The sequence below is a fragment of the Opisthorchis viverrini genome (assembly GCF_000715545.1).
Source record: "Opisthorchis viverrini unplaced genomic scaffold opera_v5_60, whole genome shotgun sequence".
Lineage (NCBI taxonomy): Eukaryota > Metazoa > Platyhelminthes > Trematoda > Opisthorchiida > Opisthorchiidae > Opisthorchis > Opisthorchis viverrini.
The window spans coordinates 56,361-71,837 of record NW_008751712.1 but is presented as its reverse complement, the minus strand read 5'-3'; the positions used below and the strand labels follow the sequence as shown (position 1 = coordinate 71,837).

General features: G+C 44.1%; 1 protein-coding gene across 1 annotated transcript in view; it reads right to left on the bottom strand.

The window, feature by feature from the left end:
* The window catches only part of T265_03751 (hypothetical protein), a gene marked incomplete at both ends in the record, with an annotated part of 90,983 nt that overhangs the window by 31,258 nt on the left and 44,248 nt on the right, over positions 1-15,477 (bottom strand). The window contains 7 exons of the mRNA XM_009168304.1: positions 2,022-2,178; positions 3,872-3,994; positions 5,711-5,960; positions 9,138-9,319; positions 10,693-11,054; positions 14,214-14,535; positions 14,935-15,099. Coding sequence (XP_009166568.1) covers positions 2,022-2,178; positions 3,872-3,994; positions 5,711-5,960; positions 9,138-9,319; positions 10,693-11,054; positions 14,214-14,535; positions 14,935-15,099 — 1,561 coding nt within the window. The remainder of the gene's footprint in view (positions 1-2,021; positions 2,179-3,871; positions 3,995-5,710; positions 5,961-9,137; positions 9,320-10,692; positions 11,055-14,213; positions 14,536-14,934; positions 15,100-15,477) is intronic.

The window sequence follows — 15,477 nt, the reverse complement described above, 5'->3', positions numbered from 1 at the left end:
ATATATATAGAAGTTTGTAATTGCCTTAATACCCAGTTCCTTTAGGTCGTCTTCTTGTCTTGTGACTATAACCCAGTAGCGTCAGGACAGGTGAAGAGATACAACACGTGGTTTACTGAAGAATGTGCAGCGTACAACGACTGTAGTTCGATCAGATGATTAGTCCACGGCATTCTTGTTCGAAATGGTAGCCCAAAGATCATGTCACTTGCCTTCACCCAGGGAGTGAGGGTAAACTTAATAACTCAAGTTATTACCAATTGCTAAAACATCTTGAGAGTCAGTATTCTTCAACCGAATCGACCATCTTTTATTTCCACCAACTGGATGGTCACTGTGAAACTTAACCTGTGACCGTTATCCAACAAAGATTTTGGATCATCAAGAGAACCGATCCAAGTAAACGGGTGAATGTTATATGTCCCTTCTATGTGCACCGGTTGGCACAATTTAAAAAAGGATGAATTCACTGCCCGCAGAAGTAGCCCAATTTCTTCTATGGGTGCGAGGGACTGTGCTCATTTGGGCCTTTAAAAATCAAGTGTGGTCACTGAAACTCTTGACAAATCCGAGAGGTTCACCCAGAACGGATGAACAACCCGTTGATTGACTCATTCACACGTGGGGAGACAACTGACAGGCATAGCGACAAAAGGGTAAATATCGCTGGAGCGCCAGCAGCGTTCCAAGACGACATCAAAGACGACGGAATCATTGTAGGGTGTCGGATCAATTCCAAAAAAGACCTGAATGTAAGCAGAACAAAACATGGTAGTCGCTGACCCATTGTGGAGGGTTTTACTGACAGTATATGGTCTTTAGTCCACGCCTTAATTTCCCAGAGTTTTAGTCCGCAGATATAACTCCCACTATAGGAACACGATCTAGTGATCTTTTGCTTGGCTTTGACATTACTTATTCGACCTTAAGTATCTCCGGTCAGATACAGTCACCTTTGTGCACACAGTACAGCTTCAGGTACTCGAACACGTATTACTAACGTAGCAATGACCCAAGCGGGCCACTTGTTGCAGGCGAATAGATGCTGTGAATTTTTTTACATTCCGTGCGAAGTCGATCATTGTCTCCCAAGAAATTTTTGACTGAGCTGAACGAACTGCGTCTTGCATATGGGGAGAAGAAATAACTCATGGCGTGATCAGCTGAGTTAACAGCTACGCAATGCAGCTGTCATCAAGCAACTCAGTTCATCAGCCTTATGGACCGATTCAAGGTACACCTTGTGGTTCGCGGCAGTACGACTTCTTACGGTGAGTAGAGCTCATCAGTCACCAACTAGAATTCGCGTAGAAGAAAACTTGACCATCAAACTTCTGGCTCACAAGAGATAGACAAAAATCGATAGCCGTGCCAGAAATTGCTTGCATTATCCGCTTTCAGGAATAAGCACGAATCTCTTTCACACACGTATCTGGAATGCCGTTCTGCTTTCTTTAACTAACTGCCTGTGGTCTAACCTGAATAACCTTTGATCAAATGTGGTAGCCTATCAATTACTTTATAACAAAAAAGCATTTCATATTCCCCATAAGACATATTTTGTTGTATTCTGTGAGGTTTTGCTTCTTGAGGGATAGCAGAGCTTTACGGTAACGAAAATCGTTCTCTCCACGGAGGTTAGTGCTTATTCAATGGGAAACTGTTGTAACAGCTGAGTGGAATCTGGGAGAGGCGAAGTTTAGAGGTGTGGATAACGATTTGCGTGAACAGACATCCGGTAAGTGAGGTTAACTAATGTATGTGGCGCTCTCTGATAACATCAAGACAAAAATGTAGCGACTGATGAGCACAATCCATCCGTAGAAAAACTGGGATGCTCCAAACTACCGTCAGACAGGTTTTGACCGCCATTTAGCTCCAAGATACATGTACCGAATGATTCAGCCAATGTTGTCTTCACCTTACGAAGGCAAACTTCAGAAACGTACTCCAAAAAACACCTCACCAGTTAACAAATTGGTTATCGGCCGCACCGTAAAAAGCAGCCGGAAATAACTAACCTTTCAAATTTTGAATATTTTTCAATGGAATAGCTTCCACGTCCATCTGCTGAAGGTTTGAGATGAAATTGGCGTCCGCCATCAGACCACGGGCTGCTTTCCAACTGATCTCGGTAGCTTGTAGTATGTGACACAACGCCTCACCGACCATCTGAACCTGGTGTATTGTAAATTGAGGAGCATGTGGGCACGTTTCGGTTGGTAAAACAGACCGAGATGGATATCAACACTCGCTAATACATGTAGCATTCGGGCTTTCGTAGATTTCACAAAAATTTGACGGTACGGTTGTGTTTATTGATCTACTCGTCCACCGACGGAGAAAACAAGGTAGTCGGATGGCAGCACCGAACAAACCAACCGATGTCTTAAGGATCACACAAAACTAACTAATCGATAGACTCTCCAGACAAGTTGCTTGTTCAACTGACCAAGGTCGCTGACATCAGAAAGCTTAGGATGAGCCAATCCGTGACCCGAGGATTTTCGGTGAACGATGAGAATCCAACCAGAGCATTACTACTTACCCGAGCACGAGTAGTGTGATTACTCGCTCAAGTTGATTGACGCAGCCATGGGTGTAATCAGTTAGCAAGGCCCCCTTGAACGGCGAAAATTCCCGAACACGCAACCGATACACACTGTCTGAAAAGAGCTGCGTGTGTGGAATGCTACAAATCAGGAGTACTGTCCAGCAGTAGCGATATCGATCTGCTCACGACACAGGAACTGCAGTGCTGCTCGTGTACCCGAGATTCATGTGATGGAATCGAGTTCAACGAGCCAACAGTTTACTCCCTAACATCATAACCTAGAGGTCAACACACAGCCGAACTGCATCAACTGGAGTGATGGCGCCGGCATCCCGTCCATCTGGATTGAACTTACTGCGTACCTTAGCCGGGTTAGTAACCAGATGTCAAGCAAGGATCTCAAAAAGTACACATCACAACCTGCACAACAACAAACGGATGGCACATCCTAATCAGAGTGCACACACAATCACACGCACACACACACACACTGACCCAATTTGACTGCCAACCGATCACAGGGATGCACCAATCATAAGACACTGTAGCGGACCCAAATGTCTCTGCATTCGAGTCGTATTCAGTTGATTGTAGAAATCCTTGACGAAGGTCGCCCACGGCAACCGAAACGTCGGATTACAACAACCTATTCCACTGCACTGTGTTTTGACTTTATAATTACTAAAAATTCCCTATATAACCCCATCATCTTACATTTCTTCGATTCCCATCTTTTCTGTGGACATTCAGTTGAAAGACAATCACAGAAATAACCTACGTCCAAACGATACCGTCCTGAACTTCATTTACCGCACCCTTGGCCAGTTGCTCCCCTTCTGTGCATGATTAAGTAACCATCCGCACATATGAAATAACATTGTCAAAAAATCCGGACTACGTCTACCCGATAAACTTGAAAACGCCAGAACTAGTAGTGGGCTGTCAGAATCTACATCAGCTTTATAGGCAACACCGTAGCAAACATCGGTTTTAGCTTGCCTCAGAATCTCGTTTTCGCCCTTGCCGTTTTCTGTTCCCTCGCCTTTGAGTACTCTTGGGCAACATGGTTTGTGTCTTACTGGGACATTGCTCCTTTGCCAGTAGAAATAGTAGTTCAAACATCTGAAAGTCCGATCAGGGGCCATGTGAAGAGATCAGTTGTCTATCCCCTGGCCGTACGGATTGAAAAATCCTATTCAAAATCAACTTCACCTCATCCATATTGTTTTTCATCGTGTTTTGGTTACAAGAAAATATGGCTGAAGACAAAGAGTGAGATCTTGCCGATTAATGAGACAAATTATGCCCTTCACTTACTGGTTTTGGTGGTGTGGCAAAAGCTCGAATCTCAGTTACATCATTCTTTTCCAATTCATCCAAAGCGTTACGCGCGGCTTCCACAGCTGGTAAAGCCTCCGCGAGCGCAGCCTCAGCTTCTTTCTATGAACAACAGTAAAATGGGTCATCCAACATTGCAAAAAAGCATCAAAGTGAGCTCTCAGTTTTCATCTAAATTTGGCTCAAGATTCCACTCCATGAAAATTGTTTCTTTGATTTTCACGCCATTACGCGATCGATTATCTGCTAATCAATATAGATTCCCTCGTGTCTCAAAACACATGGTTCTTTGTATGATAGAATATATGGGAACTTTACCTGTTAACTGTTGATAGTATTTTACGATACCTACACAAGTAGTTCACGCATGCCTTTTTTTAGAGAGCTTAGCTAAAGCTAAATTCGCATTTTATGTCGACACAATCCTCGTGATACTTTCCGGTCTGGAAAATTCAGTCAGTATTGCTAAACTGAACGCACACTTGTCTCGTGATAGCAGTTAAATAAATGAAGTAAACATCATATTTACAAGCGATGGGACCTCAGTGTCAACCAATTCCTGATAAATAGAACCAAAGGACAGTATTTTCATTTAGAAGTACCTCGGTATTCTCTTTCAGATGTCTAAACATGGAACCAGTGTTGTCCTAATGGAAAACCTTGCGTCTCTGTGTGACGTTAGGACGTCTCATGGAGTGTGCAGCCTGAGGCGTTGCACAGCCCCTTTGAAGCATCTAAACTGAATAAATCCCGCTCACATACCCCGCAAGACATTACAAAACCTTAATTATTTGCCATTTTGACATCATCATCATCATCATCAATGCCAGCTGTAATAACCGCGTTCTTGTCATACAGTGGTTGTAGCTGCCACAGTTTCGTTCACCGATGATTCGGGGAGGTGGGCGATTTTCGCACAACCATGTGAAGGGTGAAAACGAGCCAGAGGCGGGGAAACAATGACTTGGCAGCGAAATGTGAAAGCCGTTACTAACAAACTCAGCCGCGCTGGTCACCACCGTCTTCCTGGATGGGGACTCCGAGACGGGCCATATCAGTGGTTAGAGACATTGTCAGACATGGCACGGTCACGCCCCCAACAGCGCTTATGCATCCAAGTTATTGTCTTCAATGCATAGCTCCCTCCACTTGACAGTCCACCTACAGTGCTGTATTTACGCACTAATTTATCAGCTCGAGCCTCCAATGCGCAGCCACCTACCCCACCGTTTTGACATTGGTAACCCTGAACCCTAAGGGAGTTTTTATCATGTGAAGCGATCGTCTCAGTTAATTTACCCGCTTACTACCATTCTGTAAGTAAAAACCATTGGACCGTATCCTAGTTTACACTCCCACTTACCATGGTGAAATGGGTTATCCTCAGTCATGGGGGGACGTGAGACAACACCACTGAGTGAGGGTGACTGGCTAATCACTGGACAACCTGTGCTTAACAGGGTTTACCTGAGTACAAGTTTAACCTAAAAGGAAACTCACTGATTACCCATCCAAAGGAAAACACCTTGATTAATGCGGAAACTTCCAAAACCATCGGTGCGGATACGTAGTCCCTAAAAACTGGTGACGAATGATTGGCATCCGAACGGATATCAAACTCGAAATGTCTCGCCATTCAGATCCATCAGTCTAAGCTTCATTTGATGAAGGTTAAACAAATATTCTTCACAGGTTACAAAGCGCAGAAAGCGTCATCAACTAAGTAGTGATGCGCGGAGATTCAGCGGTTAAATGTGCCTGGCCTGGCCAAAAGACGTAAACGTTTGTACGGAAACAATAAAGGATAACAGAACGCACCTTTTCAGCCACAATCACTTTGGCTTGCTTGCCTAGCTCAACAGATTTCTCCTGGGCTTGGGTTTTCTTCGCGGTCGCAACGATCGTAGCTTCGTTTATCTCTTCAATAAGCGCCTCGATGGCAGTGGTTTTCTCCTCAAGCACAACTTTCTGCACCGCCAACTTAACATTGAGTTCGTCGATTTGAATGGCTGTCTCATGAAGCTTTTCCAATCCACCTTGAAGACGTTTTTGCTGCGCGATGTTCTCGCTGAAATGCGCAAACGAATTAGGGGTGGTTTGGATTGTAGGAGTTTAGACTTTACGTCTAAGCAAAAAATAACCGAACCTGTATTAATTTACTGGAACTGTTGATAAGACGGTGCACCCTGGCACATCACTATTCGATGGTGAAGTAGTTAATTAAAACTAGTATATATTCCACCTATAAAAATATTAGGATACTGTTGTATCTAACTGACGTCCCCGCTCCAGTGCCTTAGTGTTGGAAAATAACCCACCGACAAGGAACACAGAAGGTATATTGCGAAAAAGCAAGCAGTATTTGAAGCGCATTTTCGACTTTGATCCAATCGGATCGATCGGCGTTGGGTGAACATCCATCATCATCGACCGTTGCTTCTGTGAGCTAGCTGAGCACTCATCATCGTCGGCTGTTGCTGAACTGATTGGCTGACCGAGCATCCAATTGGCTGCTGGTTTTTTCACCGCTTTCCTACTGTGATTTTGCCGGGGTTTGAGTGGCTTCTGATATTATTTTCACTATTTTCATTATTTTCCTGACAGATACGTACCAAGAAGTAACATATAAGAGCGACGTACTAGATTACTTTGTTTACCGTAAGGCTCATAAAGCACTGATTCGGTTGAATCGAATACATCACAAATGCGTCATGGAGGATTTCTTGTGAGGACGCTGTGCAACAGATAGCATTGGGTAGTAAATCTTATACACTTTGTGCGTCACCGATTGGGGTATATATTTGTGTGTGTGCGGTAGACAGCCTTTGATGTCATCTAGGGAAACACAGCTGTCCAAACCAACAAAAGTTTTATGTGACTGGTCATTCCTTCAGCTGAGTTCCCAGTTTGTCATAGCTGCTAGTCCTGTTAGACAGCCTCTGGATGGTTTTCATGCACGAACCGAGCTCCTTAGTCGGACCTCTTGCATCTTCAACGAGCTCAAAAGAATGAGTCAAATCGAAATGAGCTTAATGGGAACGCTAGTGTTTATTGAAGCCATGTTAACTAACCACTATCGACTGAGCCTAAATGCACAGAATTTCCTGCCCCATCGGCTAGTATTCAAGATAGAACAAACAGCCTGAGTGCCTGAGCTAGTGACTGCATCTGTCCACCTTCTAGTCATTTCCTGCTGTAAACTTATCGTTTTTAGTAGTCAGCCGATGAGCTACAAAAGAACTTTGTCTTCTCCCTGCATTAAATTACTACACAGATCCGTCAGGATTACTGGTTGGGGTCAGGCCCCCTAGGAACCCATACTAACTGGACAGTCAGTGCCAATTGCGGCCTCCAAATCAGAATATATGACATCCATTGTTTGCCGGCAAGACACCTGAAATCTGCTCGTCGCATGAGTGTTGTGAGCGTTAGCTATGAGACAAATCACCTGTCAATGTTGATAGCCAAACTAAACAGCTACTGGGCTTCAGAGCCTCTGAGTGACTTGATAAAAGCAAGTGAGCACGAAAGCTCTTGCTGCTTCTCCTGTTCAATCGGGCGACAACATATAGACACAGGTGAAGAGACCGTCAGAATGCCCGACTCAAACATTTAAACACGCTGGGGAACAGTGGTGGAGAAAACAAAATTGAACAAGTGGATGAATTCGTAGTGCATCGGTGGCACAGAGAAGTTCAGTATTGTTTTAAAGTCATAAATAGGTCATGAACCAAGTCGGTTCAGACGATTCAAGATGCAAGTGCAAAGGACAAGAAAGTCGGCAACAGAGGTCACAAAAATGTGACTCAAGCATTGCAACAAACTCCTGAATGGACCCAGGAACATCCACTGGACTAATGCGGATAGGCTGTTTCAAAGAACATTGACGGTCGACAAGCCTTCCCACGGCTAATGAGGCGTGGCAAGCATAAAGCTCTGGAATGGCGAATCAGCTGTGTAAGGCGGGCTTTAGGCAGAATTCTTCAAGTATGTCTGCCCGAACTTTCAGAACGCTCCATTTAATCAGCTCACAGCATCTGGCAAAAACGGGAACTCCCGCTGAAAATTCGAAGATGCTCAAACCTTGCCTGAAGGGTCAAAGGCGTCTTTGAGAATGCTAGACCTGGCGACAGAACTAGCTGTGCTGTACTGATCGTCTTGGTTTTACTGGCCATTAAAAAACAACACGATCTGTTGTTGGGTAAACTTAGCAGAGCTGCCTCAGTTCCCTGACCAACGACAGTTTCAGCAACCGTTTGCGTAATCAGCTCCCTCAGTTGGCTTTACATTAGTTGACAAGCACAGGCGATCGAAGGATTACTCTATAACTGTCCTTACGTTTATCCTGAATTCTCACTTTTTTCGACATTAAACAGAGTACAGAGCGTTCAGCTGGTTGCGCTTGCAACTCAGCGCAACCGTGTGTGGCATTGCCGCTTGAACACATGGATCCTCTTCCCAAAACCCGCATGGCAGCCAAATTCGGATTCCTACATCAGTTGGCCATCTATCTCATTCAGCATAAAGTCTGTAGCCTGGCCCACATCGATAATGCCAAAAAACACGACTTTATCTGTTGTATGTCGTTGATGTGTCGCATTTTTCTGTCCGAGACTCTGTTTCTTTATCAGATCATACCTGAATAACGCCCAGGGAATATTACTCTCTAGCCAGAATGGATGAACTGCAGCGTGAACACTTATGGAGAACACGGGATTCCTTGAAACGGTGCTGGTTTCTCTATTCAGTTCATATAAGCTAGTGTTCCTATAAGTCCCTACACTACTTTAGTTTAATAAGTAGCTTAGAATTATCACATAAATGAGGCACATGGAGCTCAGGCAATTCAGCTTGTCAAATGAGCAAAAAATATGTAGATCTGGTGTAAATATTCAGAGATTAGAACCAATTCAAGTAAACCCTATTTTTGAGTACAGGTAAGAAATGTATTCAATCATATTTCGCTTGTCCGAAGAAGTGTGGTTTAATATCACTCACTAACCTTCCTAAGCAGCCCAAATAAAACTGGTTCGAAGTGTGAGTAATGCTCAGGTTATCGAAATGGAATAATAGGAGAATAACAAACCTGAGTCTCGTATTCACTGAAAAACGACCTTCGATTGAGAATCTTGTTTGGATCTTTCACTTGATAAAATAGTACGCACATTGAACTACGACAGACATACTACAAATGTACGAATAAGATCAGTAGCACAGTGGAAAACCAATCTGGTGACCAACATACTTCGTTTTGTCTTCCAACAATTTGAGGAAACCCGTAATAAATAGTATGTAATTGGTTGCGGTCACATAATTAATCCGACGAAGCTGACGTTTGTATTCCACTGACGCATTCTGGACGGATCTGTGGATGTTCACCACGTTGGTAATGACGGCTTCCCAGTATGGAGATGGAACCTGGCTAAACTGCGTTGTGAATAGAAAGCAGAAGTTGAAGGTTACTTTACGAGTTTAGTGTCGTTCCATTAAAGACCTACGTAAACTAGCCAGCCATCAATGAACATTAGAATCGTTCTGAACGGACATATTTTCCAAAAGTAAAGTACAGAGGAGAAAAATGAACCTATGCTTCGTAAAAAATATGGGGACAAAAAATCAAACGCTGGGAGAAAACGGTGAGGCCAACTTTCGCCTACCAGACTCTATTGAAAACGTGTCCGATTGCACAACAAAACATAACGTAGCTGTCGAGGAGTAAATGTCAGAACAAATTATGACTACTTTCACGTTACCTGTAAAGCACACACTATTCAAGTGGTTGAAGACTCTACAACAGCCCGGGCATCACCCTTCACGAGAATCATCAGACAGATGCAGTTCAATTCTAACCCAAAATTTGCAGAGTATGCCCATTTGCACACCAGCTTGGTTTTAACGGGAAACACAACTGAATCCCAACAGAATCTCTCGCTCATTATATCCTTCGAATGAACGTGCACGTGACCGTATTGATTCGGGTTGATAGGAATCGCATCTGCTTGATAAGCCTTCAAAAAAATGAAACTTGTCGTGGGCTGGTAACAAGTTTTAACCGATCTCATACGTAGTGTCCCGTATGGACAATCTACTGCGTTCTTACGAAAGATAAGGCGGTCTTTGGCCAGCATATTCAGCTGAAAAATAGCGTATTGTGTATAGACGGGTGAATAGGGGTATGCAACCACCCTTAATTTTCCATGGATGGATGGAAACTGGCAGACTGTGTCCATATGCTGAGGGACAAAGAAGGATGAAAGTGGTTGTAGGTTGTCGAGGTACTTTCAGTGACCTTATAAGTAGTGTTCTTAAGATCAACAACTGATGCACAAGTTTATGGATGACCATCGCACGTTAGTGTGGAACGGAAAGACTACGGGAAGCGATATGGCGTTTTGACCGTTCCATCTGAGATCAGCACATTGATCTGAGTGGTAAAGAGACTACCCGATTCTCAGGCGAGGATAAGCAGGTGCATGACGAGCGTTCACAAACAGACATACATGCGAGTACACCAGTGTCGGGTGGGAAGGCGATTGTGCCAAGCTGACACATTAGACAAGAAACAAGTGGAAATCGCTAAACACCTGGAAGAATAGGTAAAGGGAGGCTATGAAGAAGTCCTCACAAATCCGAATCCCAAAATTTGGAATGTTCGGACAAGCTAGCTGTGGTCGCATTTCATCAACATACGGATTACAACCAGATGTTCACTTCATCGGATCGTATCAAATGCATGTCGACTGATTCGCTCAACTTAAGTCAACCAATGAGAGCTTGGTGAGTGGTTAATCAAAACTAACCTTCGGATCGATCAGACTGCAGGCAACAGCGTATAAAGCCTGTTCTGGCCATGGGAAAAACCAATCGATGGTTGTGCATTTCACGATCCCGGGAAAATCTCGACATCTGGTTCGAAGTGTATCACCAGCTGGGTTCATGCACAAGACTATATGAAGCCGAGAAGCACAATCTGCCCGGAAATAGTTCCATACAGTCTCTTTGTTAACCAACACAGTGAGCGCACCTGTCGCCTGAGCCTCCGCTCGTATTCGTGCCTCTGCTTCTGTCCAGATGTTCTGTTGTATTTCGTCCTTTTCCTCTTCCCCAAACAGAGCACTCACAAAGCCCGTGGTTAGCATGTTGTTGATTAACTCCAAGAATGCTGTCATTGACAACCAATGTAAAAACACCAAAAACAAGTCATTCTGAACAACACGTGATGAGGTATCATTCAAATCAGCAATATCAAACGTGCTTGAGGCATCCAACTATTTAGCCAAATGGCTAATCGGATTTGTTATACTGCCGCTACTGCCTGACCAGGTCAAGTCACGTGTCCTGCAGCCTGAAGTGAATTCTCTCAGGCTTGTGTATTTTCAAGGCTATCACATAAAGGCTATCAAACACTTCGGCATAATTTCACCAAGTCGTCTGAAATATCCACCAATAAACGCCCGGCACAAACAGGTTGAATGATAGATTGTTACGAAGTGAGAAAAGGTGCCAATTAGGAGAGAGAGAGCACAAATTACGGTGGATGATAGTTCTGGTAGAGAATGGCTTACACTTGAAACGAATAAATGAGGATAACGTGGCTTAGATGACTGAGTGGTAAGGTGAACGAAAAAGACCATGCAGAATTCCCCGAGTGAAAGCGGAACAAGTAGCCAGAGTCCCGCTGACTGCAAAATCAAACAAGACAGTCTTAGATATTCTACTATACCTGGGCAGATAGTCTAGTAGCGTGAGAATAAGGTGACTGTCAACCGATCCATTGAAGGAAGACAAAAGCAATGAAATCTATGGATGAAAACGCTCTTAACCTCATACATGTCGAACTTCACTGCCTAGATACTTCACGACAGGCGTTCGACATTTGAATGAACATCCAGTTCGCGCCAACATATTTGCAGGTAGATGATTTAAGAGAAATCAAAATAGTTCCATATCATGATACTTAAAAACATTTCATGTTTGGTGCTAAAGTCCTCTATGAGAATCACTGTTGGTAGATTTGATAAAACTGCTATGGAGAGGAGTATTCTGTGTTGAAATGCTGATTTTTAAGGAAGAGTGACGATTGCATCGGTTCGGAAAATATGCTGGGATGAGTTGCGCTACATCCTGTTATTGATCGAATAAAGTCAGGCCACAATGCCCGCGGATCTGGTGTGCATGATACCAAGATGATCTATGTATTACAGTGGTCTACCGTGTCCTGTTCGCACTGGTCATTTTATGTACTTTGTATGTGCCGTGTGTGAGTAAATGTGTCACATTTCAGTCGGCAGCGGCTATTGTGTTCTGCATGCGTGTTGTGTGTTTTTGTTTTTATCGCATAATGCAGGGCAACCGACCGTGTCGTGCCCGGCTAGCTCAGTCGGTAGAGCATGGGACTCTTAATCCCAGGGTCGTGGGTTCGAGCCCCACGTCGGGCGGGTCACTTTTCGCCTCGTAGGTTCAGTCTCTCTAGCTTGTTTTTTCCTTCGAGTTGTATCTCAAGGCACAAGTCCTACTTAAGTAGACACTTAAATGTTCTCTTGCTCTTTGTTTCCTTCGGCACACTCGACCAGCTGAGAATCAAAACGTTCAAACTGCATCTCAGGCTACTATCAAGTTGTCTGAATTCCCCAAATTCCCCTATTCTATCCAATGCGAACTTCTATGGGCGACTGCTTGCTTACGTCTCCCAGTCACAAATACGTACGTTTGTTCACCAGTGTTCCCGCTTGTCGCCGCTATGCTTGATTGCTTCCTTTAAGAAGTCAGTCTTGCCAGGAATCAAACATGGATGGTTAGGACGGATTTCAGGGTGCCACCGACCTGGCCACGAGTCAACAGCCACGTGACCAAAGTCGACCCACAGGGAAAAAATTCCAAGCCGTTCTGTTCAGGACATGTCAAAGGTCGTCCCATCCTTAGTGAGATTCACCATAATGGCCCGTATCTCTATCTAACTATTGCGCAGTTTCCGAACAATATAGGTGCGAAGGTACGCGATAGGGCTCACGCTTGGAGCTGCGGCACAATACGACGCGGTACACGTCTGCTGCCCCCTACATGTAGCTTTTCGATCTGCTCGGTATATTTACTTTCATTCGTAAAGTTTCAGTTGTCTACCCCCAAAAGTGAGACAGTCCTCACGGGCCGTTGCAATCCTCTGCTCCTCCTGTATACCTTCTTGTTTGTTCCATAAATGCATTCAGTGCACTGACCAGTTGCCACACTTCCGAGTCAATAAACTTTGCTAGTATAGATCGTATATTTGCATTTATGCTCTGTCTGAACTGTGTCATCCAATGTTCCATCTGCCGTCTGTCACAGTCTTCTTGTCTGTGTCAACACCAATATCTAAAATACATATGACCCCACCGTCCTCCTGCCTATCTTCGAGTTTGTGTGATATCGTCACACTGCTCCAGATCCTACAACAAACTTAGTTTCTTGCTTGTTCAAGAAGTAGAATTCGAACCTCTTCATCACAGACAAGAAGTATGACATGGCACGAGAGACTGGCGGGTCCAAGAATGGGCAAGAGCAGTCGGGAGCCTCAGTAGTGAGGTGATAGACCACATCGTTTTTGCTGTGGGTATCGGAAGCAACAAAACGGTGGAATTCGCTTAGTTGTAACAGCTAACTGATTCCGATCACGAAAAACATCCATCTCCGGTGATCAATTATGGTTTTGAACAAATACTCCCGTCCCTTAGACATTCGGAAGATCTCATAAAGAAGGAAGAATGCTTTGCAGTTAAGAATGGCTACTCAGAGGGAAGGAGTCGAATCACGTTCATAGATAGCCCGCATTCGTTCGGATAGAGCAGCATCGTACTGCTACTCTTATTCTGGTTTATCGTCACCCTTAGGTGACTGTTTGAAGATCCAACCAAAACTATCTTCATCGTTTATCCCACATGAATCACTTGGTCGGTTTATCGTGTGCTATGCACGCTGTTTGTTCTTGGACAAAAAGCAGGAATNTGCTGACACCCTTCTAGAACAGCTTATGCGTAATTCCTCTCACGTACTAGGTTGGAGATGTTGCAAACTACGGTCACCAGTCAGTGCCCAGGGCTTATGGGCTGTTCTTTCCAAACCAGGCGTGTATGCGGACGTGCAAGTACCTCTGGTGTCAGTAGTAAACCGGTACCAAGCGCTACTTGCTTCTTTTCTGCTCGTTTCCTATTGAATGATCATGTACAAATAAATTGGCAGTCAAGTACCAGTGTTGCTGTCATTGATGATAATCAGTATGACTCAGACACGACTAAACAGGTCTCCAATTAGATAATGCATATGATGTAACTATGAACGCACTCACATTCGTTCTGAATGTGTTCCTCCGGTAGCAAAAACATGTGATCATCTTTGTCTGTGGACATAGTAGTATACAGAGCCTTTAAGTCCTCACGAAATTCATTCTCCGAATAGCCACGCCGGAGCAGAATCTCAAAAGTTTTCACTTCAGCAATGTACGCCGCCAGTTTGGCCAAAGACCTTCTCCCGGAACCACTCAGACCGACCAGCAGAGCATGACCGCCATCCAAGCGAAGAATCCGGTGGATGGCCCCCAAATGTTCCAGTGCGTCGTTGAATAACACCAGGTCCATGTTGCCTTCAGTTTCACGATAACCAAACAACAACTGGAAAGGTAAGTGAAAATCTATTATTACCTGCGCTAATTTTCACAGCCTTAGGGCTAAAGATAGTTATCAAAAGCCTCACAATCTAGCTTTCTGCTTTCTGCTGCTTTCTTAGGCAAACGAGCCGTGGTCAGTTTATACGTTTTTCGCCAGACCTTCTGCAAGTCTTTATTCAGATTTCTGCCACCTTCATCGTAGTCACTCCTGACAAAACCAACGTCTCAAAGCAACTTTCTGCTGATAGCGGTACTCCGCAAGGCGTCCAAAATTCGAGGGACGCTATTGATACAACCTTGGAATGAACCTTTTGATAATTATTCTACACTACTAATAAGTAGGCTGTCTATCTTATAAACTCCATCTAAGAAATCCAAAGTGGCTTCCCAGCCTTTGACTCACTTCCTCCACAATCGCTTTGCACACTTCATAGTCTTGCATATCTTCATACAGTCGAGCATCTTCTTCACTTGCCGCTGCCCAATAGTCACCGAACAAAATGGGATCCATCGATGCATAACTGACCTCGTCTGAGAAAGCTTCGTTCATGCGCTGGAGAATAATATCCTGTTAGGCCAAGAGAAGCAGGGCAGCTGGATGAAGAGTAAGCAGGTTGTTCAGAGGTAGTATAGAGTGCAAATTCTAAAGTATGGAACACACCAACTACTGTGTCTTGTCTCCATAACAATATTGGAACAGGCAGTTATTATCAGTAATTAACCATGGGACCCCCCCCCCCAAATCCAACCACGTCCGCAAAAGCCTTGGTGGAACAACCTAGCTAATGCAACAAAACTCGTGAACTATGGTTAATGGGTTTTCACTGGACAATTGAAGTTTGACAGAAATGACCAAGTTGCCCAAATTGTTCAACTAAATAGAAAAGTTTGACGTGCACTAACGACACGGGTTGAGTGACTACTTAATTTATTTACTCAAACCAGG